Consider the following 25467-nt stretch of genomic DNA (forward strand, 5'->3'; position numbering starts at 1 on the left):
CCTACTCAGGCCATCCGCAGCATCCACTGTCCCCATCTATAAGGAAATTCGAGTACTGTTTTCTTCCAAAAAGAAATAAGTTCTCCACTTACTGTATTCTAGATAGTTCATTAAGTGCTCTAAAATAAGATCGCTGCTTCTATGATGCTCTCAGCAATAAGGAAAACTGACAAGAATACCTGCAAATACAGTGTGGTCCCTCCCTGCTGCAGAGAAACTGTATACAGGATTGGGGTTTGGAAGGGTGTGAAAATCTAAACAATTACTCAGGGTAGACAATGGAATGTTAATTAGAGCTTTGAAAGCCAAGGTCCTGTGCATTATGACTTTGTACTTGTAAAAGGTATCACAATAAATTGAGATACAAGGCAAAAGATATTTCTTCTTATAGTATTGATTTGCTTAACCAGCATTGGCTTTGAATTGTTGCCAGCTATACTTGCTTATATTTTTTAGAACCCAGCATCTATACACCAACGGACAAAATTCAGTTGTAATGTTCAAACCAGCAGGATTAATGGCCTCATTAATTTTAAAATAATTGCAAAGGTTTTTCTTTGAATTCCTTCATTCCACCAGTTCTCCCTTTCATTGTCATTTCTAATCAATATTTCCATGATAGAGGAGGATTTCATACATACACCCTAGAACCAGAAATCCTCTTTTATTTGAATAAATATTTAACTTTTTTCCCCATAATTTGAATTTTGACAATATCATAAAATGGAAAAAAATCCTTTACAAGTCATTTGGTACATCTTTCTGTTTTAAGTAGATTTAGAGACTATTTCGCTCAGGCATATAGCCCTAAAAAGAGATTTCTTTGTCAAGTAAGGAAATAAACTCTCATTCAGCAAGACTTTACCAATATGAAGTTCCTAGGAGACAGGGACAGTGCTAGGCTGTAGAGAGATAATCTAAAACCTGAGATCTGTATAGTGTTAAGCATTTTATCTGCCAGGGAAAATTCAGTTCCATGGTTAGCTGAGTGACCAAATGCAGTACGGAAATATTTTATGATGTGAATGACTATTTTATTGAGTTCATGGAATGAACTAAAATAATCAAATTTATTTCCCATTCCATCTCAAATGTTTGATGAAAGAGCTGCCTGAACCCCCTAGGATAAATGTTGTGATTTTCTCATCATTTCCAAAACCTTGGCATTCCCTAAGCAGCAGAGCACTAATGAAGCCATAGTGCTCGCCTTCCCGGAGCCTGAAAAATCTAGGTCCTTGGAAATGACAGAAGGGAAAGCCAGCACCTTGCCTCAGCCCCATTGTCTCCATGCTTATTTTTAATTACCTCAAAGCTTTAGAAACATGATCCCGTAAATGCTTTGTGGGAATAGTGGCAATGCACTCATCACGTGAAATCCATAAATTGCTTATAATCCTCTCAAGATGTTAAAAAAAGCATTAAGTAATTGAAGACAGGAAGTCCTCGGTTAATTATTTAGAGGTGTTATCAATGCTTTAAGTAAACTGAAGCGTTTTCTGCTATCTCACTGAGCTGAATACCCAGGGGGGGGAAGGAGTAGCAGCCATTGTCTTCTCATATTCACTAATGCAAACAGCGCAGGGCAGCTTGTCAATAAAAGACCTTTTCATATCATTTATTACTAAACACATCCATCCGTCCTGTAAGGAACAATCTGGATGTCAGGCCTGGCATCATTTCACTTTGGGTTACCCCTATCTTATGCGCTGGCCTTCTAATGTGCACTTAGAAGTAGAGAAGGTAAAAGGATTAGCTAAAGTATTAAATCCACCAGAAAAAAATAAATGAATTAATTGTGTCCTCTTTATCAGCCGGTATGATAAAGGCCAATGTGTCTCTTAACTCTGGGAAAACTATTTCCAAAATTAAGAATTAATTAAAAGTTGCTCATCATTGCATTTAGTTAGAAGGAAAGACCCACTATTAAATAAGCAAAGAACAATTTGCCTTCCTTTCTTATCCCTTTAGAAGCAAATGAAACCTCTTGTGCTAAATAACATACACCCTACAATACTCATTATAGCAGAAAGTATAATAATACTAATGTTATATCGGAACAGATAGGCATCACTGTTGAAAATGAGACCGTAATTTGACCATTAATAAACAAAATGTGGAAAATGCTTTCACGGGATTTTACTTTTGGGTCACTCTGTGCTCCTATAGTATCTTTCCTCTTGGTTTTTATTACATTTTATTGTAATGTCCTTTTTTATTGTTCCTATTCCTCAACTAGTAGGTAAAGTTTTTAAAGGATAGAGACAATAGTGTCCTACTTGTTACTATGTTCCTGGTTACCTATCACAGTACTTAACGTATTCAAAACATATTTGTTGGAAGAATAAATATTGAAGAATAAATATTAGTATCTAAATGATTATATTGTTTCGATTGTAGATCTAATCCCATTGACAAACACATCTTTATCTCAGACAAGGATGGCTACATAATTTTCAGGGCCCATTGCAAAGTGAAAATTGGGTTCCCTTGTTCAGGAATTGTTAGGAATTTCAAAACTGTGAAAGCAAAGCATTGAATTAAGAAGGGGTGTCTAGGTATAAGATCACAAGCCTACAAAGTCAGCCTTGATCTCACGATCTGGATTTATTGTTCCTCATTTCTTCCACTGAACCTGGAAGAAAACTAAGGGAGTGACTGTGTCCTCAGAACAGCCATAGGAGCTTTTCCAATAATTGCATGTGATGCTCTGGACTGCCTTTCCCCACCTACTGCCTAAGTACTGGCCAAGCACTGGAGCTTGAAAAAAGAGATGACAGTTTTATTTCCATTTTTTCCAAATTTGAAGAAAACTAATATTGTGCTTGACCTCTTGCAAAAAATAGGGGAAGACGTAGGCTGGTATTAGCCATTCTTTTTCCCTTTTTTGAAACCTGCTTGTAGATACAATAGTAAAGCCAAAGAATTATAGTCATCAGCTGCCTAGACACTTATTTTTAAGAGAGAAAACGTTTCCCCTGGAATCCCAGATATTCTGAGGTCCTTTCCTGAGCAATCACTAATTCTGTTTTATCCAGCAGTGCCAGCCAGCCCCTTCACTCTGCCATGTCCTTGTTTTTAAAAGTTTGCACAGCATCAGAATTTACTGCCACCTGATGCCACATGTTATTTTTAGAGAAGAAAACCCTGCCTGAAAATGGGGAGAGGAAGCCTGCATCCCACACAACATTGATCGATAAGAAGAAAAAAAGTTTTATAAAAATATCATTGTTAAAATCAAAAGCATGGGTCTTAGTGACTATCAAGAATGATAATCTCAATGTTGATCTAAATTTGGGAAGAGTCTGCCAAAGAACTAGCTCATTTAGGAAGGGCTTCTTGGTATGAGTCTGATCACTAAGATACTGGAAAGAGGGGCCTAATCTTTGGCCTAGAATTTCACATAAAATACAGAATTAAGAATGCAAATTAGCTTGTGTCAGGTAGTCAGAACTGAAAGTCATGAGGTTCTCTTCTAGCATCTATAATTCAGGAGTCCCTTTGTTTCAATCCAGTTCATGTGAGGTATCAAGTGAATTCATAGAGTATTACTGCAGGAAATGGACAGCGGTGCCTTATGGCTGCTCATGGAAGGGCAAGAAATGGCTTGGCTAAGTAGAATGGGAGATAGTAGGATAGTAATAATGGTTGTGTGCATCAAAAAATGAGGACTTTAGCATGTGAGCTACTAGTTATTTCTTAAGTCAACTTCTATAAAACATGTCATAACTTGAATGTTCCTTAGCTATCTCTTAAGTAATTCCATGATGCCCTCATGTACCAGTTTTGAACATGTAGATTTTCACATATAATCGGATTACTCTAAAGTAGAATTCCACCAGATGGCATGGTGCATGCCTGTAATCCCAGCCATTCTGGAGGTTGAAGCAGGGGATAGCAGATCCGAGGCCAGCCTCGGCAATTGAGCAAGACCCTGTCTCAAAATAAAAAATTAAAAGAAGGACCGAGGATGTGGCTCAATAGTAAAATTCCCCTGAGTTCCATCAGTGTGCCAAAATGGCAAGAAGGAAGGAAAAGGAAGAGAAAGAGGAAGGAAGGAGAATCCTGATATAACAGGATCCATCACAGTCAAGAAGTTTCTGAGGATCTTCACAAGCAGAGATGCTCTGGAGGGGATCATGTGGTGAGATCCCAGGCCAGTGAGGGCAAGAGGAAGTGCCAGATGAGACTGGGTGTGTGACCCAACTTATCCAGACCAAACATTCAGTTTGAATGACCTGGTGCCAGGACAGGTTATTTATCCAGAACATAGTTATTACAATATCTTATAACAAAAACTTTTTATCTAACAAAAGTTTTTGAAGTAATGCATGGATCTTAGCCCTGGAATTAACCCCTCACTGTGTTGATCAAAGAATTCATGGAACTGAATTTTTAAATTTACAAACACTTTACTCACTTATGGGGTGCCGTGTGACATTTCAGTATATTTACACATTTGTGTAATGTTCAAATAAGGATGAACATATCTATCTCCTTATCATTTCTTACTGATGAACATTTTTTAAATCCTTTCTTCAAGCTTTTTCAAAATATGCATTGTATTATTATCGATGTATTATTATTACAATGTATTAAACATCTGTAGTCACCCAACTGTGCTATAGCACAACAGAACTTCGTTGTCCTCCTGTAACTTAGTACTCACTGATCAACCTTTGAAATTACATATTCTTTGGGCCTCTTTAGTAGTTCTTTTGAAAATAACAGAAGACATTGTAGAATCAGTGGCTGAATGCTTTGAATCAGCACTTGCTATCTGAAATTATAATGGACAAAGTGCCTTTTCCTGACTATTTATCTGGAGATTAAAAATTAGAGGCAAGCTGTTCTTTATAGAGTACATCAAATGTAACTTACATAGACATGGTTTTTGTTTGCCAAATCATATTTTTATGAACCATAGACAGACTTTTCACAGTCTCTTTTTAACACACATTTACTCTTGAAAGTAATGCTACTTGGAAGTGTAATTGTAATGAGTTTGGTTATATTATGCCTCTTTCCTTTAAAAGAGAACATGATTCCCTGCAGAGAAATTCAGGTAATTTGCAGCCACACTCATCTTCACTATGCTGAAATGTTAAAGACTTGGCTTCCCTCCATGCATCTGCCTTTCTCTCCTCTACAACTCTTATTTCCTACTCTTTTAATTCGATGCTGAGCACTTGAATGATGTTTTCTTTTCTCCTTCTACTCTTCGACTTCAGGATTAAGTTACAGTCAGAATGGTTCCTCGGAGACATCACTTTATTTCCCTCTTCTCATCCTGATCAATTCATGAGTAGTTTTCAATTGGTGTGCCCTTTTCATCGCCTGTTGCTAATATTTCATATATATCTCATTTTAAGGACTACCAATAGGGGCTTACTTAAAATGACAGCAAATTCCAGTTGAAATGTGTGGATTTTATTGAGTTTTACAGAGTCATATATATGAAAGGTCATTCAGTTCATGTAAATCATCTATGCCTGATGGTTGCTGATGCTTTTCTTATAGATTATTTCAATTGAGCCTATTAGTAACCCAATCCTTTTAGCAGTCTGAAAAACACCAGCTCTAAAATGTGTAGAAAATGATAGATTTAGGTACTGTCTTTTTTCGAGTTAATCTGCAGCCTGATTAAGCAATTTATGTGCTCAGATTCGTGGTTTAAAGATGGGAGAACTGAGGCACCTGGAGGTTTCCTCCTGTTCATGGTTGGTGAGTAGGTAACTCTTAGAACCCAACAGTCTAACTTGGGACCATGGCCATCCAATGTTGATGCTCTACTGCCTGCAACCAGGACTCAGGATAATATTCACAATGAAATACTGAAATAAATATTCCCATTTGGATTTTTTTTTTAATCTTACTGGAAATCTCCTTGGACTTTGAGCTACCTATGTCATTCATTTACACTAAAGGGCTAGGAAGCCTGACCCAATTGTTCTGGGCCATGTTTCTTGTCCAACTTCACAAGTTTCAATCCTCATATCATCCTTTCTTATCTCAGTGATACTACACAAGTTCTTCTAAATTTCTGTAGTTAGCTCCCTTATCTACAATGAACAGAAAATAGCACATTCATCAGGCAGTTAGTGCAGGTATTGATTGTGTTAATGCCTATAAAGTACACAAAAGAGGGTCTGCTTATAGTAACTGCTCAATAAACTTTAGCTAGTATGTTATTTTCATAACTTAATAGCTCACTTCTTGAAAAATGATTATAATTCTCATAAAATATGTTTAATGTATAGAATCCAATGAAAAGAGAAGAATAGACAGCTACCACCAAAAAAAGACCTGTTTTATTATTTTTTTTAACTTTACGGTTTTATATTGGCTTCATGTTTGAACAAAATCCTTTAAATATATTTCTTTTAAGTGTTGTTACAATGTACACAATTAAGATTTGTCTAAATATTAAAAATAATATTTTAGCCAGGAGCTAAATACAGATATCATCCCAGCTACTTGGGAGACTGAGGTAGAAGGATCACAACCTCAAAGCCAGCCTAGGCAACTTAGTAAGATCCTGTCTCAATATGAAAAATGAAAAGGGTTGGGGATGTACCTCAATGGTAGAGCACCCCTGAGTTCAATCCCTAGTACTACAAAATAACAACAACGACGACAAATTTTACCTGCTGCACTGATTTCTACCATTTTGATGTCTTTCCGATCTTCAGAAGGAAGATGCTTATTGATGAATTTCATTTTCTTTAGCTGTACTTTTATGTGATGGCAAGAACATCGGGTTTTGTGTTAAATTCATAGGTTTGTTTGCATCCTGACCTATTCTTTAATTCACTGTGCAAATAGTTAGTTTATTATGTTTCATTTTTCCCACCTACAAAGCAGGAATAATATTTCATGTTTTGCTAAAATTCAAGGTAAAAACGTCTTCATATATATAATAAATGACTTGTATTGCTGCTAACTCTCTCCCATAATCCTGTAACTCTTTCTAGATTACATAAAGGGAAATCACCTAGGGAGGATGAAATAATACCAGTTACTATGTGTAACATGTATGATCCCCTGGTATAGCATGCTCCTGTGTATTGGCAGATGACATTAATCATAATTTTAGGAATAGTAACATTTAGAACACTTTATCATGCCAACTTCCACACTTAACAAAAGGATACTTATTAGCTCAGGAAAGTAAAACATCAGGTGTAGACTTTGGTAAGGCTCATTCAAGGCTGCCAAATGATTTTGTTCCCTGTGCTTTGGGATTATACTTTTAAAACCAAATGATATTTCTGGGAGGCAATTTCTTTTCATTCCTGAGCCCTGCTCTATTTTCAAGCTCTGATGGTAACTCCAAATAATTTTTTTTAAAGTTCTGATCCTACCTTTCACTCTCATGATTTGATCTATGCCATGTACTCAATTCAGAGTGGCCAACATGCAAGGAGAATATGGAGGGGGGCCTGGGTCATATCCACTCCTTGATTCATGTGGGGCCAACTCTAAATAAAACACAAAGTCTGACAGAGTTGCCAAAAGACTGGCTTCTCCAAGGAAAATTGGAGCTTTATTTTAAAAATAATTAGGAATGGATTGTGAAAGGTTAACATGGCAAATGTAGAGTTACATACTTGTAAACATCTGTTGAAATGGGCCTGTGTACTTCAGCCCTTTGGCTCACATGGCTCTTTAAGTTGTCCAGCATCACCACAATTCGGGTCAGATATAAGCTGTTAAGAACAAACTGCCTATGAATTAGATGAAGATCTTCCACCTTCACTTGTGGTTTCAAGCCCCCATCTTTCTGGACTTTAATCTTTAATATTTTTTCTTTTCTCCAAATTGTTCAATTATCTTAAGATTTATCAAACGTCTGGTGACATCACAAAACTTTTGCTGTTTTTACCAAATCTTGGTTCCATATATACAGTTATTTTATTCTTAAGTAACATGTATTAATTATGAATATTAATGGGGTTAAATGTGATATTTCAATACTTGCCTAGACTGGACTCTGATCAAATCCATCTTTCTTTATCCATCCTCCCTCCTCCAGCATCTTCCAGACTCCTCCTCATCACTACTATTCTACATTTCTTAATACATTTCTTAACATCCACATAGGGAAGAGAATATGTGGTATTTGTCTTTCTGTGTCTGATTTATTTCGATCAATACAATGTCCTCCAGTCCCATCAATTGGCAGCAAATAACTGGATTTCATTCTTCTTTATAGATGAATAACATTCCATTGTGTATGTATACCACATTTTCTTTATACATTCATTCATCAGTGAATACCTAGGCTGATTCTATACCTTGGCTATTGTGAACAATGGAGCAATAAATATGTAAGTGTAGATGTCTCTCAGACACAATGATTTCAATTCCTTTGGATACATACTCAGTAGTGGACAGTTGGATCATATAGTCGATCTATTTTAGTTTTCTGAGATATCTACATGCTCTTCTCCATAATCGTTATACTAATTTACATTCTCATCAACAATGTCTGATCTTTAATTTTTCTCTCCATCTTCAGCAGAATTTATTTATTATTTTTTTATAATAGTCATTCTTACTGGGGTGATATATCTCATTGTAGTTTTGATATGCATTTTTTCTGCTGGAAAATTAAGTTGAGCATTTTTTATATGTTTGTTGGCTATTTGTATTTCTTCTTTTGAGATGTGTTGATTCAGATCATTAGCTAAAATTTAAATTATATCGCATGTGGTTTTTTTGTTGTTAAATTTTTGTGTGTTTCTCAGTTATTCTGAATATTAATTCTTTGTCAGATGAACAGGAAGTATTTTCTCCCTTTCTATAGGCTGTCCCTTCACTCTGCTGATTGGTTCTTTGGTTGTGCAGAATCTTTTTAGTTTGACCTCATCTTATTTGTCCATCTTTGCCTTTGTTCCCTATGCTTTGGGGTTATATTTTTAAAACCACTGCCTACCCCATTATCTTGAAGTGTTTTTCCTAGTAGTTTCAGAGTTTAGGGTTTTACATTTAGATCTATTTTGATCTGATCTGAGCTGATTTTTGTACAGGATGAGATATAGGAGTTGAGATTCAATCTTCTTCATATTGATACCCAGTTTTCCCAGCACCATTTGTTAAATAGGATGTGCTTTCTGCATTGTCTATTTTTGGCACCTTTGTGAGAATCAGTTGGCTAAAGGCACATGGTTTTAATCATGGGATCTCGATTCTGTTTCATTGGTCTATGTTTCTGTTTTTATTCCAGTAAAATACTGTTTTGGTTATTAGGGCTCTGTAGTACATTTAACATTTAAGTACTGTATTTGGCAATATGTTTGAACACCTCTGACTTTTGGACTGAGGCTTTCTGCTCAAAGATGAGTTCTAAATCTCCCCTTAATTCTGGTACCCAAATAGCTTTAAGAGAAGCATAGTTCCTCCACCAGCCCCAGGGGTACTCTCTGCTAGGTGACTCCATCTCACTCAATTTAACACCTGTAACAAATTCCTTCGGCACATCCCTCAGTCTTTCAGAAATTCTTAAGGACTAACTGCTTTGCCTGATGTAACACCTCTAAAGAGTTGCCCACTAGCATTCTAGACTCAGTGTAGAAAGGAAGCCTCTCAATTCACTTCAGAAAGATTTGTAAGGAAATGACAATTTGCATTTATATATATATATATATATATATATATTTTTTTTTTCCCCTCTTATCCATTACCCTCACTACAGATACTTTTAATCCTCCAATCAAACTTCATACACCACTGTGATGATTTTTTTCCCTAATACCCATCCTAAAATTTTCTACAGCTGTTACTGCATGTCTGAAACTAGACCAGCCAAACCCCAAAACAAGGAAACAAGGCCATTTTTTATTTCTCAGATATTCCAGAAAAAAAGGAAAAGATCTTGAGGATAAATTGCCTACACTTAGCAAAAGTGAAAAACAAAAGGTTTTCACTTTTACCAACCGTATTTATTACATCTGGCATTCAGAGAGAAAAAAAAACTAGAAACATTTATTACTTGCAAATTACATATTTTTGTTACTATTTTTAATATTCGGAAGTTAGAAAAAAATCTCCAATTCAGTGAACTTGATGCTATGGGCAAGGATACTCACAGAATTATAAGGAAGATCCTACAGATGATAGACATCACAGCCTCAAAGCCTGTAGCCCCACAATCCTTATGGGATACACTTTTGTGTATCTGCTTTTCTTTTCTTTAATATTTAACTAAGTTAGTATTGAACACCTAAAATACTCACTATAGGGAGTAAAGACTAAAACAACAATAACAACAACAACAAAATCCGTCCCTACTCTCAAAGCATTTGCATTCTAAGAGAGAAAGCCAGATGTGCAGATGAGATAGTGTTACAATGGTCAAGACCCCCTTTTCCAGTCCTGGGAGTACAAGGAGGATATTGTCAGGCTAGATCAGTTTGCCACTACAGCATCTCACTTTCATTCCTGGAAATTCTCTTCCATTTTTTTTTTGAGCTCTATATTTTATAATCTTTAGCATTTTCTCATAAGCTTTTATCAAACATATGTGGCTTGGGTATGACTTGGATCTTTAGTCATATTCCTCTTCTGTGCATCAGGTAAATATCAAAATTATGCAAATCCTCCATAGCAACCAAATGGAAGATTATAATCAAATAAGTACCTGTATCTTATCACTAAATTGATAAGGAAACACAAAGGGCCTGAGACTGAATCCTGGAGCAACTCCAACTGCAGAACATTATTGCTTTAGCAAAGAACCCAGACTCCTGCTCCTGTTCTAAATGAATCAGATCATTAATTTTTTTCTTCATATAACAAGCACCTACTTTGTGCCTGTTGCTGTTTGAAACAAACTCCTGACTCTTTTGGAGATTATATAATGCAGGGGAAGACAAACAATAAATAGAGATATAAGATCAGAGAATGCTAATGGATCTAAAAGAAGAAAATTATTTAAGGAGAGTAAAAAAAGATAGCTGTCATATTTAGATAGAGTGGTCAAAATCTTTTAAAAGTAGCCTTTGAACAAAAATCTACATAAAATGATAGGGTGACATGTGAATGTCACTCCACCAAAGGAATAACATGCAAAAATGTAGTTCAAAATTTATGAAAAATACATATCGTAATCATTGGATCTATGCTATAACTTAGCTCAACTATTTAACATGAACATTAAGGAATGCTCTTTTTGAAAAGTTTTTTTTTTAAAAGAAAGCTCTGATATTGTTTGAACCAAAGGAAGAGATGTCTTATAAGTCTCAATATACCCCTTGTTGAATGGTGCTGAGTCTTAATGTTGCTCCTGCTAATATAAAATACTACTCTGGGTATCCCATTTCATCTTCTCATATAAGCTACATGCTATAGTGATTCCCCATTTTACAGATCAGTAGACCAAGGCAAAGAGAAGCTACATAACTTGTCCAAGGTCACCAGCCAGAGTGGTGAAATATAACAATATACAACTTCTGTTGTAAATGGATTGTCATTTTTCCCTATGAACATAGTGAACAGTTACTGTTTGTATCATATTCTAAATACAAAAGAAGTAATAAGTAATATTCTTCATCAAGTTATCCTTAATCTGTGTGTAAAGGCAAAACCAACATATTCCATAAGTATGAGATAATACATTTGTTGCATATATGGTGAAGAAGTGCAGTTAAAAGATAAAGAAATGTTGGTTGGGGTTAAAGTGAACTGAATGTGGCTTGGGCCCAGAAAATATTGAAACTAGCTTTCTTTTTATTTTTTCTGCCCCTATTTTTACAAGAAGCTGTTGCAGAAGCTCAGGTGGTTAGCATGGAGAAGAGAATACTCGGGGGAGATTGGATAACTGTCTACAAATATTTAAAGAACAAGAAATTAGATTTGTTCTATATGTCCCCAAGGGTGGGAGCAATAGAAAGATTTCACCACAATACAAGGAAGGACTTTCAAACAAAATAAGGAGAACCCCAGAGCTCTTTATGAGCAGAATGGGCTCTTAGGGAGATGAAGCACTCCAGTCACATAGGTGGGACAGCATCTTTAGTGACATATTTAGAGGGGAATCAGAAGATGAATTACATGAATTTAAGGTCTCTTTTAAGGCTGATAATTTGTTATTTTTATCAGTGTCAAATGAAACTTATTTGCTTATGAAATTCATACCTTCATCAAAGAGTGTTTTAGAGGGCTAGCTAGCGTGTAGCTCAAGAAGTGGACCACTTGCCTAGTATGTCTATGGCTCTGGGTTGGATCTGGAGCACTGCAAAAGAAAGTGTGCTTAAAAGAGGGTGTTAAAGTTTTTGCATATCACATCTACAACTCTGCATGTTACTTCTGGCCATTAATTGATAAGAAATAATCTCCTCAGGATATATTTCACTTCCTGTTTGTTCTTTCTAGGTCTCCAGCCATACACCAACTACAGCTTCATACTTACAGCTTGTACATCTGCTGGATGCACTTCAAGTGAGCCTTTTCTAGGTCAGACCCTGCAGGCAGCCCCTCAAGGTAATGAAAAAGCATCCGTGATTTGGGGGAAGAAGTTTTCATATGGCATTCTACAGTGAACTCTATAAACACTTTCATAACAAACAAGGAGGGAGGAATAAAGTTGACAGGGCCCAAAATAACAATAATAATAATAATTCTGTGTCCCAGTTCTCCAGGATTGACTAAACTATATGTGGCTTCTCAAGGTGAGTTTGGTTTCAGTTCTTTAAGCCTCTTAGATTTGCTTGTCTGCAGAAAATAATGATTATATACTTGAATATGAAGTTTCTCAAAAGACTCCAAAATTAAATATTTCCAGAGTTCCTTAAATACAATAAGCACAGTGCTCACTGCCAAAGTTGACTAAAATACTCACTGCCCTCAAGAACTTGTAATTAAGTAGGAATGATAGTTAATTACCCAGAGACAGATGAAAAGAGAATCTGGAAAGTGCCATTAAATGAGAAATTATGCCCCATTTGATTCAAATGTATGAATTGTCAAGATAATTGTACTGTCATGTGTAACTAATAAAAAAATAAATAAATAAAAAAGAAAGAAAGAACAAATGGACAGAGCGCATGTGTAAACCTGGGGAGGGAGCGCAGATACCCACAAAGGTTTGATGGGGCAGGTATCTTGGGGTGGACCACAAAGAACAGACTGTTGACAGGTATACAATACAGGACATGTCCAATCAGGCACAATCTGAAGGAGTGTAATGTGGGCTCTTCAGTTTAGAAGGCAAATCGGTAATGTCTCTTAAATGTTTAAAGCTTAATTACTCATGGCATAGCAGGTCTATTTATCAGCTGTGCCAGGGAACTACACCACACACACCACATGTACAAAGAGACATTTACCAGAATGATTTTTAAAGTTGTTTGTTTTTTGTTTTGTTGTGTTTTGTTGCTTAACGTCAGGGGCGATTTAGATATCCATGAATAGGGGAATTGCTAAGTAAATTCAGGTATTCTCATACTGTGAAATTCCATGTATCAATTTAAAAGAATGAGATGATCTTTGCCTATAAAAAGAAAGTTATAGAGCTATATTAATGTATGTTAATTTCTTTAATGTATAAAAACACATTCAGAAAATAGCTTTTATTTTCAATGGTAAATAAATAAATGTACCGAAAATTTTATCTGGAAGTGAATACACCCAACTGATGACAATAGTTACCCATGGGTTGGGAACCAGGTAGGTGAGGTCATTTATTTTGAAGAGAAAAATGTCCTTAGTGGCATCAATTAGGGATCCACTAATTATGTGTTAATCTTTATTCTTCTGCTTGTTTTTCATGTGGGGAAACTGAGCCATAAATAAGATTCTAAACAGCAATATAATATCAGTTACCATGGTAGAGTCCTGAACTACTTGTCCATTACTCTTCTAATGAAAGGGATTGTTGTACCTCAGAATATTAGACCTGAACTTCCTACCAGTAAATGGGGAATAAAATGGAAAATTCCACATATGGGGCATATGGCTCCTCACCAGGAATTCACTAATGATGTTTTCTATATAAAGAATGTTTCATGTCAAAAAGCTTAGTGTTCCTTTGAAAGGAAGAAACCAGCAGTGGATTTTTTGGAAAGGTAAACTATCAAATGGATACTTTGATGATAATGGATAATTTCTAAAGGATCTATCAACCAGTTTTGGCTGAAACTCAAGCTTGATAAAATAAGAGGGTCTCTTATTCCAGTTCACTCACCAAATTCCTATTTTAAAAAATTTTTAAAACTATGCATCTATTTTCCCACTTCCCCCAACAAAATTTCTTGAAAGGGATCCGATTTTATGACTTAAGAATTATACCTCTCAACATTGCAGAAAAGTATCACATGAGACAGGTTGTCCTAGATTTTTTTAAATGTAGGCACCTTCCTTTAACACAAATAATCATGCAAAGAAATAATAAACTAAGCAGGGCTTTCTCTGCAGAAGAAACATAGATTAAGATTCATTTTCTGGCTATATATATGCCATTTGTGTATAACACACATAAAATAAATGTAGTTGAATGCTTAGCATGAGTGTTTTAAGGGAACAAATACTATTGTTTTTCTGCAAATTAGAAGCAAGAAGATTATATCCCTTTACATCACTAACCCAGAATTAACTAATTTTAAAATGCCAATTTTAGAATAAACCATACAAAATTTGAAGGTCTAGTATTTGAGATTCCTAAATCGATATTGAATAAAAGAAGCCTTTCTTCATAGCCACGCTGAGCTCTTCTCATTTCTTTTTTCATTTTCAATCTAAAAAAAATCTTAAAATATATTATGACTTCCTGATAAGTTGGACATAGCTCTGTACAATTTTAGCCTCATAGAAAATTGTGTACCTTTAGTCAAATAGTGGGAAGAGTCAAATAGTGGAAGAGTTTGAATTGGATTATTACTCTCTTTTATTGCAACTACTGCCATCCCAGCGAGCTCTAATTCATTTCAGAGTTAAATCATGCAAAATTTTAGGCTTGCTTTCCTCTAGCATCAATAATGGGGAAAAGGAAAAGATAGAGAAGACTGATCTGTCTCACTTTCACTTGGGTTTCTTCTTCCTCTGCCTTTCTTTTAACTGTTGGTGCTCATTTAGACACTTGCTCTACTCTTTGCACTTATTCATTCACTCTTTAGTCTCTTCTGTGATTCTCAAGTCCTGGCTTCATCTCCTAATGAAGGCTGAGAGCTCCCACCTCCTAAAATCCTCACCAAGGCTACACCCATCAGTTTAGGGCCCATATACCAGATATTCGTATTGGGGTGTTTTACAAATACTTAAACCTCATTACTTCAACAATTAAATAATATCTCTCTCCCCACCCCATATTCCCACCCTACTCTTCTTCCTGTTTCTCCCTCCAGTACCACCTTTCATCTGTCATCCAAGCCTGACACCTGACATTCTTAATGCTTCCCTTTTACTTGGGATATAGTATATAATTTTTTAAATCAAATCTTGTTAATTTTAAATCTTAAAATTATCTTTTTTAAAATATCGTTCTTTCTATCCCTTCTGCCCCCGCATTAGTTAAGGATCCTTCTAACTTCTCTGGATCCTCCTAACTGAGTTCAATACCTCTAGTCATTTTCCATCTTTCTCATGTCTCCTATTATAATTTGTTTTCCCCTTTTGTCAGAAAGGGTATATCTCATATTAGTCATCTCAAAAAAACTTACACTTTTATCCAAAGAAACATGAACGTATATCTTCTTAGTAAAGCAAAATAGACCCCACATGCTTTAATTTCTGTGAAACTTGTGAGTCTTTTGGTCTTCTTTAAAATGCCAGTCTTCCATTAGCCAGCTTTTCATCACTCTGACCAAAAGACCTGAGAAGAACAACTTAGAGGAGGAGCTCATGGTTTCAGAAGTTCAATCCATAGATGGCCATTGCTCTGGGCCCAAGATGAGGCCGAACATCATGGTGGAAGGGTGTGGCAGAGGAAAGCAGCCCAGAACATGGCAACAAGGAAGCAAAGAGAGAGCTCTGTTCACCAGCAAGAAAATATATACCCCAAAGGCACACTCCCAGTGATCCACTTTCTCTAGCACACTCTACCTTCCTATAGTTATGACTCAGTTAATCTATGTCAATGGATTAATCCCCATTTAGGTTACAGCTCTCATAATCCAAATCATTTTACCTCTGAACATTCTTGTGTTGTCTCATACATGAATTTCAGGAAGTCCCCTTATATCTAAACCATAGCACTATGCCATGCAACAAACACCATGCCAACATATGAACAGTCCTATTGTACTATCCCTTCTCTCTAGTGCCATATGTAAGTTCTAGGGATCAGCCTAGACCCCCTTCCTCTACATACTCACTTGCCAACTCCCACTGGTTCAAAACTGAACTCACATGTCTCTCCTTATGGAAATCTGTCCTTAAGGCCACTTCCTTGCACCCTTCTTCTTCTCGCCCTGCAGTCTGTGTCAGGTCATCCTTCCTAAGTGCTCTTCCAGCCACTAGGCATTTATCATTACTGCATTATAGCTTTTTATGAATACATATTTATTCACTATAATACTGTGGCTCCTTGAAGAGTGCTCATAACATGAAAAATGATACAAGTCAGATAGAATGTTGAAGGAATAAATTAATAAATGGTAATTAGTTCAGAAGCAGTGCACCCCTGACATGAGCAATACCAAACTGGTTCACATCACCAGATTTCAGGAGAAAGTCAATTCACAATCAATGTTGGAATTCTTAAATTGGAATGAAGATTGATATGAAATGGGAAATGGGTAATGTTGCATGGAGCTCAAGATAAAAGTATAACAAACCAGTAGACATGCTCCTTTCTCAATAGTCCTTGCATTAAAAGACTCACCAAGGTTTACTTACTCACCTTTCTACTTTGTACCTCTCAGCTAGTTTTCCCCTAAGGCATTTCTCTTGCTATGGTCCACTTTCTTCCTTTGAATTGCCTCAGTCACTACTAAGTTATACAGAATGGATTTTTCTAGTGCCATCTGAGACTTGGGAGTGGGAGTGAGGAAAAGAAAACAGCAAATTCTCCACCTCAGACTTCCTAAGTCATCTCACCAAGGGCAAATCTTCCTCTATCAAATACTTCTGATAGCTTTTAGGGTAACAATGTCCTCATATCACTATGCAAGTAGAAAATGTACTGCTTGCTAATTATTTGCACATTTGTACTTCATCTTATCAATAAAATCAATGGACACAGGGTTATCACCAACTTTACCAGAACTTCACCAGCCTGTATACATATAAAAGTCAACTTTTATTAAAAATTTGGAACAAACGGAAAATTCTTTATTTTATGTGATTAGCACGTCCATATCCACAGGCTATATTGATGGGTTTATATTTGAAACTAAGCAAAAGCCTTTTTAGAACTGTGGTGATTTTTATTTAACACATTCTTCAAGGTGAGAAACATATGACTACAGGAAACAGATTATAAGTTAAACCTTCATACTTTATTTCTTGAATCAACAAATTAATATTATGTATAAGTCAGAACTCTAAATGATTGTCTGCATCACCTAGATGCAGACAGAAGTTGTTGGTAGAGAAACCTAGACATAAATGTGTACTGTGATTTGTGGATTTTTCCAAGTATCTAGCACAGAAAAAGCTCTCAGAACAGAATGGACTACTTTCTACTCAAGAATATGCTGCTCCTTAGAAAGTTGGTATGCTTGAGGCATTGTGAAATCTATCTTGATATTTTTTCTCAAGATGCTGCTAAATAAATCATATTTGAATGTCCTGAAGTTTTTCCTTCTAAACATGTCAAAATCTTACCCTTTACAGAGTAACATACACAGGAGATATAGTCAACCCAAAGCTATTGATTCAAGGGAACCTAATATAATGAAACGAGGTTTTTAAAGCTCCTTAGGAGAGTTACAATGTCTATTCAGAGCATAACTAAAGGGCAACATGAAGTGGTAGGATTGATCTTCCTCATTGCTAGATTTTCCATCAATAGGTTTGCACATCTATAAGAGTACTTGAATGTTTGACCTTGAATTAAGGTTGTGTGTTTATTTTGCCTTTAATATTGAAGGGCAAACTCCTTGAAAGAATGAGCCCCATCTTAGACATCGTTGCATTCCCTAGAACTGCCTCTGGTGCCTAATATTGTATTTTGCAGGCAGTATATTTACAAAGGAAACTCAGTCAATTGATATTTATTAGGCTTTGTTCTATGCATAGACATATCCTGACAAATAAGACAGATAAGATCCCTGCCCTCATGGAACTAACTTTGCTTTGAAGGCAGGCCACACGGTAATAAAGACATGTCAAGGAAAGATTTTTTGAATGTTAAGAAGGAAATAGAAAGAGGTATGTGATAGAGATAAACTCAGTTGGAATCCCTTTAGAAAGGATTAGAGTAAGGGTATGAGGGTCAAATAAGGACACACTAATAAAGTGAAATTTCCAAGTAACTTTACATGAGAATAAAATGCACAAAGTACTTTAGTGTTGGAAGCAATTAGGTTCCAAGCAGAAGAAGGAAGTGCAAAGGCTGGGAGATAGGAAAGAAGTTGAAGCATTCTGGGTATAGAATGGAGTCTGGTGTGACTGGGGGTTCATAAATGATGGAGAGACTGGTGCCAGGTAGCCCAGAGCCAGAAAAATGTCAGACCACACAAATAATCATAGAAATGGGAATTTGGTATTATCTGAATAAATTCAAAAGATATATATATATTTCAAAAGGATTCTACTGGCTTATGTATACACTTATACAATTATGGAAAGAACCCAGTAAAAGAGAAGACCAAGATTTAAAACATGGAGACCAGTTTAAAGGCTGTGACAGGAGTTCATGAAAGAGAACTTTGGTTTGGACTAAAGGGTTGACAGTAAAGATAGATGGAATTAGAATCTTCAGGGCCTGATGATTTGGGATAAAGAAAACCAAAAGCCTCAAGGATAATCTTTTTTCCTTAAGAAAATAAGTACATAGGGCTGGGGCTGTAGCTCAGTGGCAGAGCACTTGCCTAGCATGTGTGAGGCACTGGGTTCATTAGCACCATGTACAAATAAAAGAAAAATAAAGGCATTCTGTCCATCTACAATTACAAAAAAATAATAAAGTAAATCTTTTTTAAAAAAAGAAAATGATTAAGTAGACAAGATTGGGAACTACAGAGACTGTGGACATGAAAACCAAGGGTTTTGGATGCTTTAAGTTTTGAGTAAGTCATTACCCAAATAAAGATGTCAAATTAAAAAGAATAGGAGAGACAGTGGAATGAATCTGACATAACTTTCCTAGGTACATGTATGAGTACGCCACCAGTGCACCCCACATCATGTACAACCACAAGAATGGGATCCTAATTAGGATGTTGTACTCCATGCATGTATTATATGTCAAATTCCAGTCCACTATCATGTATATATAAAAAGAACAATATTTTTTAAAGTAAATGGATTCATGAGTCTGCAGGTCAGAGGAGAGTATTATTCTAAAGATATGTGTTTGCGAGTCTTCTGCATATAGATAATATTTAAAAGTTGAGACTGAATTGACATCACCTAGTAAGTGTTAAAAAAGAAGAGGAGGGGGAAGTAGAAAGAAGGAGAGGGAAGTAGAGAGGAGGAAAAAGGACAGAGACCAGGTCCCTGAGGCCCTACATTATTTTGAGGTGCCAGAGTAGAAAACGAGCCAATAAATGAGACCAGAAAGTAGCAAAAGTACAAAGTACAGCACATGATATAATAGGGGAAGGGAAAGTATGTGTACTTTTTAATTGTATAATTCAAGTAAATGCTAGATAATGCTTTTTTCTGCATATTCCAGGCAAATAGTATCAAAGTTTAAAATGCCTCTTAGGCCTTAGTTAAATTACATGAAGAATGACAGACAAAAGGGAGACATTTTCCACTACTAGTGGTGTGACATTCAAAAATAAAATAGAGCCATAAGAAAAATATATATTTATGCCCACTTATGTACTTCATCTCCAAACTAAATAAAATATATTTTATTATTCAGGGTGAGATTATTTTTTAATCAGAAGTTGGAAAATATCAGTTCCTGAAGTGAGGGTATGACTTCTTATAAGGTATTTATTTTATACTTACAATAAAACCTCTTTGTGTTATTTTTGCCAGGGGTTTGGGTGACACCTCGACACATGATCATCAATTCTACAACAGTGGAATTGTATTGGAGTCCTCCAGAAAAGCCCAATGGCCTCATTTTTCAATATCAATTGAGTCGTAATGGAACTTTGCTTCTCCTGGGTGGCAGTGAGGAGTGGAATTTCACTGATAAACACCTGGAGCCCAATAGCAGGTAATGAAAGGAAAACTTTACCAATCCTCCAGTGAGGTGTTTTTTTTTTTAATTTTTTAATACATTCATTGAAATATTATTAAAGTGTCTGATTAATTATCTTATTCATTAGCCATAGTGTAATTGGTGAGAATGCTACAGAAGTATGTTATTCTTCAGATTACATGAAATTCCTTTAAGGTGTAAATAAATGTGAATAAGTAATCTTCTATTTGAATGAAAACATGAGAATTTTTAAATATACAAAATGCTCAAGATATTAAACTTTAAAACATATCAAATTACCTTTAAAAACTTGTATTCCTAAATTAGCAATAAGAAAGAGTCAAAGAATTTGTTTTTCATCAACCACCTTTTCTTCTCTTATGTAGTCTCTGTATGGTAACTAGATGTAGGTCTAGAGGGGAAAAGTTCCACGCATTTGCAGTTCATTCCCATTCATTTCTCAGCAGAGACAAAATAGATCTTACATCAACAGATGTTTTATTGTAGAGAATAGAGAACAATTTAGTTTTATTGTAGAGAATAACGGATCAATTTAAAACCCTCTTCTTCTAAACATATTTTCCTGAACCTCAAACCACTTAAAAATAGGGAAGATTAATTTGAATCTTTCACGGTCCACCAGCACACTCCAAGACTTTTCTGAAATCTTCAGGAAAAAAATATAAATTATTAGAAGCTTAAAAATAAAGATGGGAGTGGCAGACAGAGATGGTCTCAAGAGTAGGCTGCTTGAACAAAACTCCCAAGTCCACGGTGAAGTTTCTGGTTAAGGGAGCAAAGAACTTAACAGTTGGTCACAAATTTAGGACTTGGCAATGGATAGAAAATCCAGCAATCATTGCCCACATCTCCTGTGCACCAACCTACTGCGATTCTTCTTTCGTTAGGTACATTTACAAGTTAGAAGCCAGAACTGAAGGTGGCAGCAGTACCAGTGATGATTACGTGGTCCAAATGCCTGAGTCAACACCAGAAGAAATCCATACTCCATATAACATCACAGTGATTGGGCCTTATTCCATATTTGTGGCTTGGACACCACCAGGTAAAGAAAGAAAATGTGTGTGTGTGTGTGTGTGTGTGTGTGTTTTAAGCATTTTAAGGGAAATTAAATGGATATAAGGATAGAAATGCAAATATAGTAAATCAGCAAAGATATAATCCATCTCCTGAGTATATGTGAATGGAATAATCCAAATCATATTCCTGACTTATAAATTTATTAGTATACATATATGAATAGATAAATGTGGATGTGTATGTAGATGTTTGTATATAATATATAATATGTAATATAATAAATACTAGAATATTATGTATATAATATATACACCTTTCTATCAAAGCAGTACTTTGATTCAAATACAAGAGCCTAAAGTCCATTTTCTCTCTCTCTCTCTCTCTCTCTCTGTATGTATATAAACTATATAAGTCAAAATTACTTTGAACATTCATGTCCTCAGGATTTCTTAGATTGGATCATTAGTATGCTATCATTTCCTCTATGTTTTTATCAATGAAACAGGAGTTTGGAAAGACAATAGCTCTTTCTGTCTATGCAACTTGAATCCTGACCAGACATGGTAGCTTTTGCCTCTCTGTACTTTGTAGCTTCCATTGAGCCAGTTAGTTCCTATTGAGTTGCTTTTGTGATTTAGTGCATTATTATACTGTGGTGTAAGCATCATCCTCAGGTAAAATCCTGATTACATCAACACTGTGAAGTAAAGATTAGAGTGAAATCTTCCTTTTCTATCTTTTAGCATAAAGTACATAAGAAGGGCTCTTTTTCCAAGTAAAACTTAAAACTGATTAAGATGTTAAATACACTTCAGAAATACCTGATTTGATTTTTAATATTTAGTCTTAAAATGAAATTGAAACAAACACATATTGTGCCTATCAGAGTAAGTTTAGCCACAGTAAACATGACAGCAGATCCATTCCATAAAATATTTAGTTGAAGACCTGTTTTTCAATGAATTCAACAACTATTTTAGTAAAAAAAAAAAGTTTATATAACCATTCAGATAATGTCAAAACCTAATATATACAAATCCATTTATCATAAACATCCTTTCAATTTTATAATCTGAAAGGTCTTCTTTGTACAAATTCAGAGGAGAATTTTTACCAAGAGCTATATAAGCAAAGAAAAATATAAGTTCTTTGAAGATTTTAAGTATAAATGACTCCATACACCTTTGCTTTAATATAAATATACAATATATTTAATAAAACATAAAGGAATAACCAGTTGCAGCAGTATATATTGCTAAGCAATATAATCTTTATCTAAGTTTTAGGAGCATAGATACTTCTGAACTCTGTTCTTAATTTCAATGAAAGAAAAGAAATCCTCTCACAAGGGAAATACAAATTTCCATTCCCCTTTAGAGAACCCGGGTTCTTACATTCTTGGTGCAGCATTGCTATCTTGCAAACCTGTTACCATATTTTTTCCTTGGCATTTTAGAGTGCTGCTGGGTTTCAGCCCCACAAAGTAAAATGAAGCTGGATAGCGCCACTTTAAGACCAGACTCAGCCTGTTTGCTAAAGATTTTTCAGAATCAAACCAGGGTTTTCCACAACCCCACGAACAAGAAGGGATAGTCCATGATGGTAAACAAAGTGGATGATTTTCTAACTATGTGTTTGGAAGTCTTGTAGCTTGTTACATTATCTACTATTTTTACATTATTAAACATGCAGATTGCCTTTGCTAATAGGAAGACTTCATACTTGGCATGAATTTGAAGGTATCTTTCTTTTAAGACAGACAACCAAAGTAAAAACAAAAAAAAACCTGGATTCTACCCTAGTAGTGCCACCTGTATGCTGCCCTCAACCACTCAATTTGTCTTTTTTTTTCCTGAGATAACAAATGCATCTGCAAGTAAAACTGCTATAAAGATTAAATGAACTAACTTAACTAATTCTGTATGGTTATTTTCTGAAAAATTAATTTTGCCCTCAATTACTCATTTTTTAAAGGTACTTGCTCCAGCATTTGCTGAATCTGGTGGCCCTTATTTTCGAAATTATAAAAGAATGGGGTTAGTCCTTTTTTAAGGCTTCTTTCAAATTTTCCAACATTATATCATTTTCTTTCTTTGATTTCAAAGCACATTTTTATGTTGAATGTATGATATCTTCGTTGAGAAAAATATCATTGTGGAATAAAACATAACTTTTGCTTGTATATTATAACCTTAACTATTGCCTACCTCCAGCTTTATGAAGAAAAAAAATTCATTCCAGTTCAGACTAAGAGTAAATGTAAAAAAGGATACTTGCTAACTCTGACGATTTAACCAAAAGTTAATAAATCTATAATATCCAGACCTGTCAATCTTTTAGTTTCAGATGCACAAAATCTATTACAGAAACCCTATAATATATGGAAAGATTAAAATCTAAAATGATTTTTTTCCTGGCACCTAAAAGGATTTTGAACTCAGTAAACAGTCAAATGATTTTGACTTGTGTATAATCTACAGTTGATTTTATTGGAAAGTACCTCATGCTGTGTTTTGATTTGGATAACAAAAACATTTTTTTCTGTTCCTGAATAGTCACAAATATATATTTTCACCAGAAATGAAACAAACTTGTTATAAGTGGCAATTGTTTATGTACTCACAATTAAGAATTTTCTAAATATTTATCATATTGCCTGGCATTCCAAATTGATTACATCACAAGCAGAGCTGAATAATTAGCCAAACATTCCATTTCTATAATTTCCAAATCTAAATGAACTTTAGAATCATCTAGAAAGCTTATACAAAGACAGAATCTCCACCACAAACATACTAAATTTAGACTTCTTAAAATGTTCTGCATGTGACTTTTAGTTTAATAGTTTAATTGACTAGTTGTTTTAGTTTAGTTGTTTAGTTCAGTTTGACTTTTAGTAACCATGGATCCCATAAACCAAAGTGGTCAACTTTAATAATTCTCTAAAAATATGAATCAAACAAGTTTCTCTTAAATATCCAAAGCCAAAATAATGGTCAAATTCATTGATTTTTAACATGTATTTTGTTTTGTGATTAATATAAAGAGAATAACCTTAGAGGGGTAAGTTCTATGTGGTTACTTCACAACCAAAAAAATTACCTAGGCAATTAACTGTAATTCAGCTTTCAGATTAGGGTTGCAGTGCTGTTGATAAACAAAATGGTTTCAGTGCTATCAATAAACATTTTTATAAATCCTACTAGTCAAAGGTGTGAGTTCTATAGAGTATGTGTGAATAGAGTAATGGGGAGACCAATAGCCAATATTATATATGTATTTATTTTGCTTGTTTTGTTTGCATTTGTTAAATTCCCAGTATGTGCCAGAGACTTTAATAATCACTTCCCCTGTTTCACCTCAGTTAATGCTTGTGCAAACCCTAAGGGACAGGTAATATTATTATCTCCATACTAAGAAATTTAAAACTCCAAAGAACGGATATTGTATGTTCAAGGTCACACAGGAGAGACAGGATTCAAATCCAGGTCACTATCTTTTGGAGTAATTCCTTCCTATCTTTGTTCTAACTCTTAAATCCAAACCAAACTTTTCATCTATAACTCAAAGTCTCCCTGATGTATGATGCCTCAACTCTGCATTTTGAAATAGAAGTCTAGAGGATCGAGATACTGAGCTGGGGGTTGGTGAAAAACCAAATGATTCTGGGAGAATCATATTTCACTGGGCATGTCAACATACATTTTTATGTTGAATGTATGATATCTTCATTGAGAAAAATATCATGGTGGAATACAACATAACCAGAAGAATTGATTGTAGAAAATGGTGAACCCCTGAGGGAAAAACATCCACCTGGCCATAGTTATCTCCTGCATCATGAAGGAGTTAGCAACCAGAGCTCCACCTACCCATCCACAAGTCCTGCAAGAAGAGCCCTACCTTAGCAAAACCAGACTTCAGGTGCAGGAAGATTGTAGTTGGTGACAGGAGGGAAGAGTCATCTCTCAAATGGTCTACAAAGAGATTATTCAAAGGCTATTTTGAAGACTTGCTAACTATTTTCTTACCACTCAGGTGAATCATGGTCCACTTTGCCTCTTTATTACCTTAATGTCAGTAGTATTATTAACAAAACACTGCAACCTCTAAAAATCAACTAAGATTTCTTCTCATTGTGCATCCTTTGCACTTCCAAATAAGATGAT

At 35.2% G+C, this 25467-nt stretch overlaps 1 protein-coding gene across 1 annotated transcript in view; it reads left to right on the plus strand.

Moving 5' to 3' along the window:
- The window catches only part of USH2A (usherin), a gene marked incomplete at its 3' end in the record, with an annotated part of 798897 nt that overhangs the window by 638964 nt on the left and 134466 nt on the right, over positions 1 to 25467 (plus strand). Inside the window, exons 56-58 of the mRNA XM_081297837.1 lie at positions 12373 to 12480; positions 20089 to 20272; positions 21166 to 21323. Coding sequence (XP_081153963.1) covers positions 12373 to 12480; positions 20089 to 20272; positions 21166 to 21323 — 450 coding nt within the window. The remainder of the gene's footprint in view (positions 1 to 12372; positions 12481 to 20088; positions 20273 to 21165; positions 21324 to 25467) is intronic.

The sequence above is a fragment of the Spermophilus citellus genome, assembly GCF_964194105.1.
Source record: "Spermophilus citellus genome assembly, chromosome: 6".
Classification (NCBI taxonomy): Eukaryota; Metazoa; Chordata; class Mammalia; order Rodentia; family Sciuridae; genus Spermophilus; species Spermophilus citellus.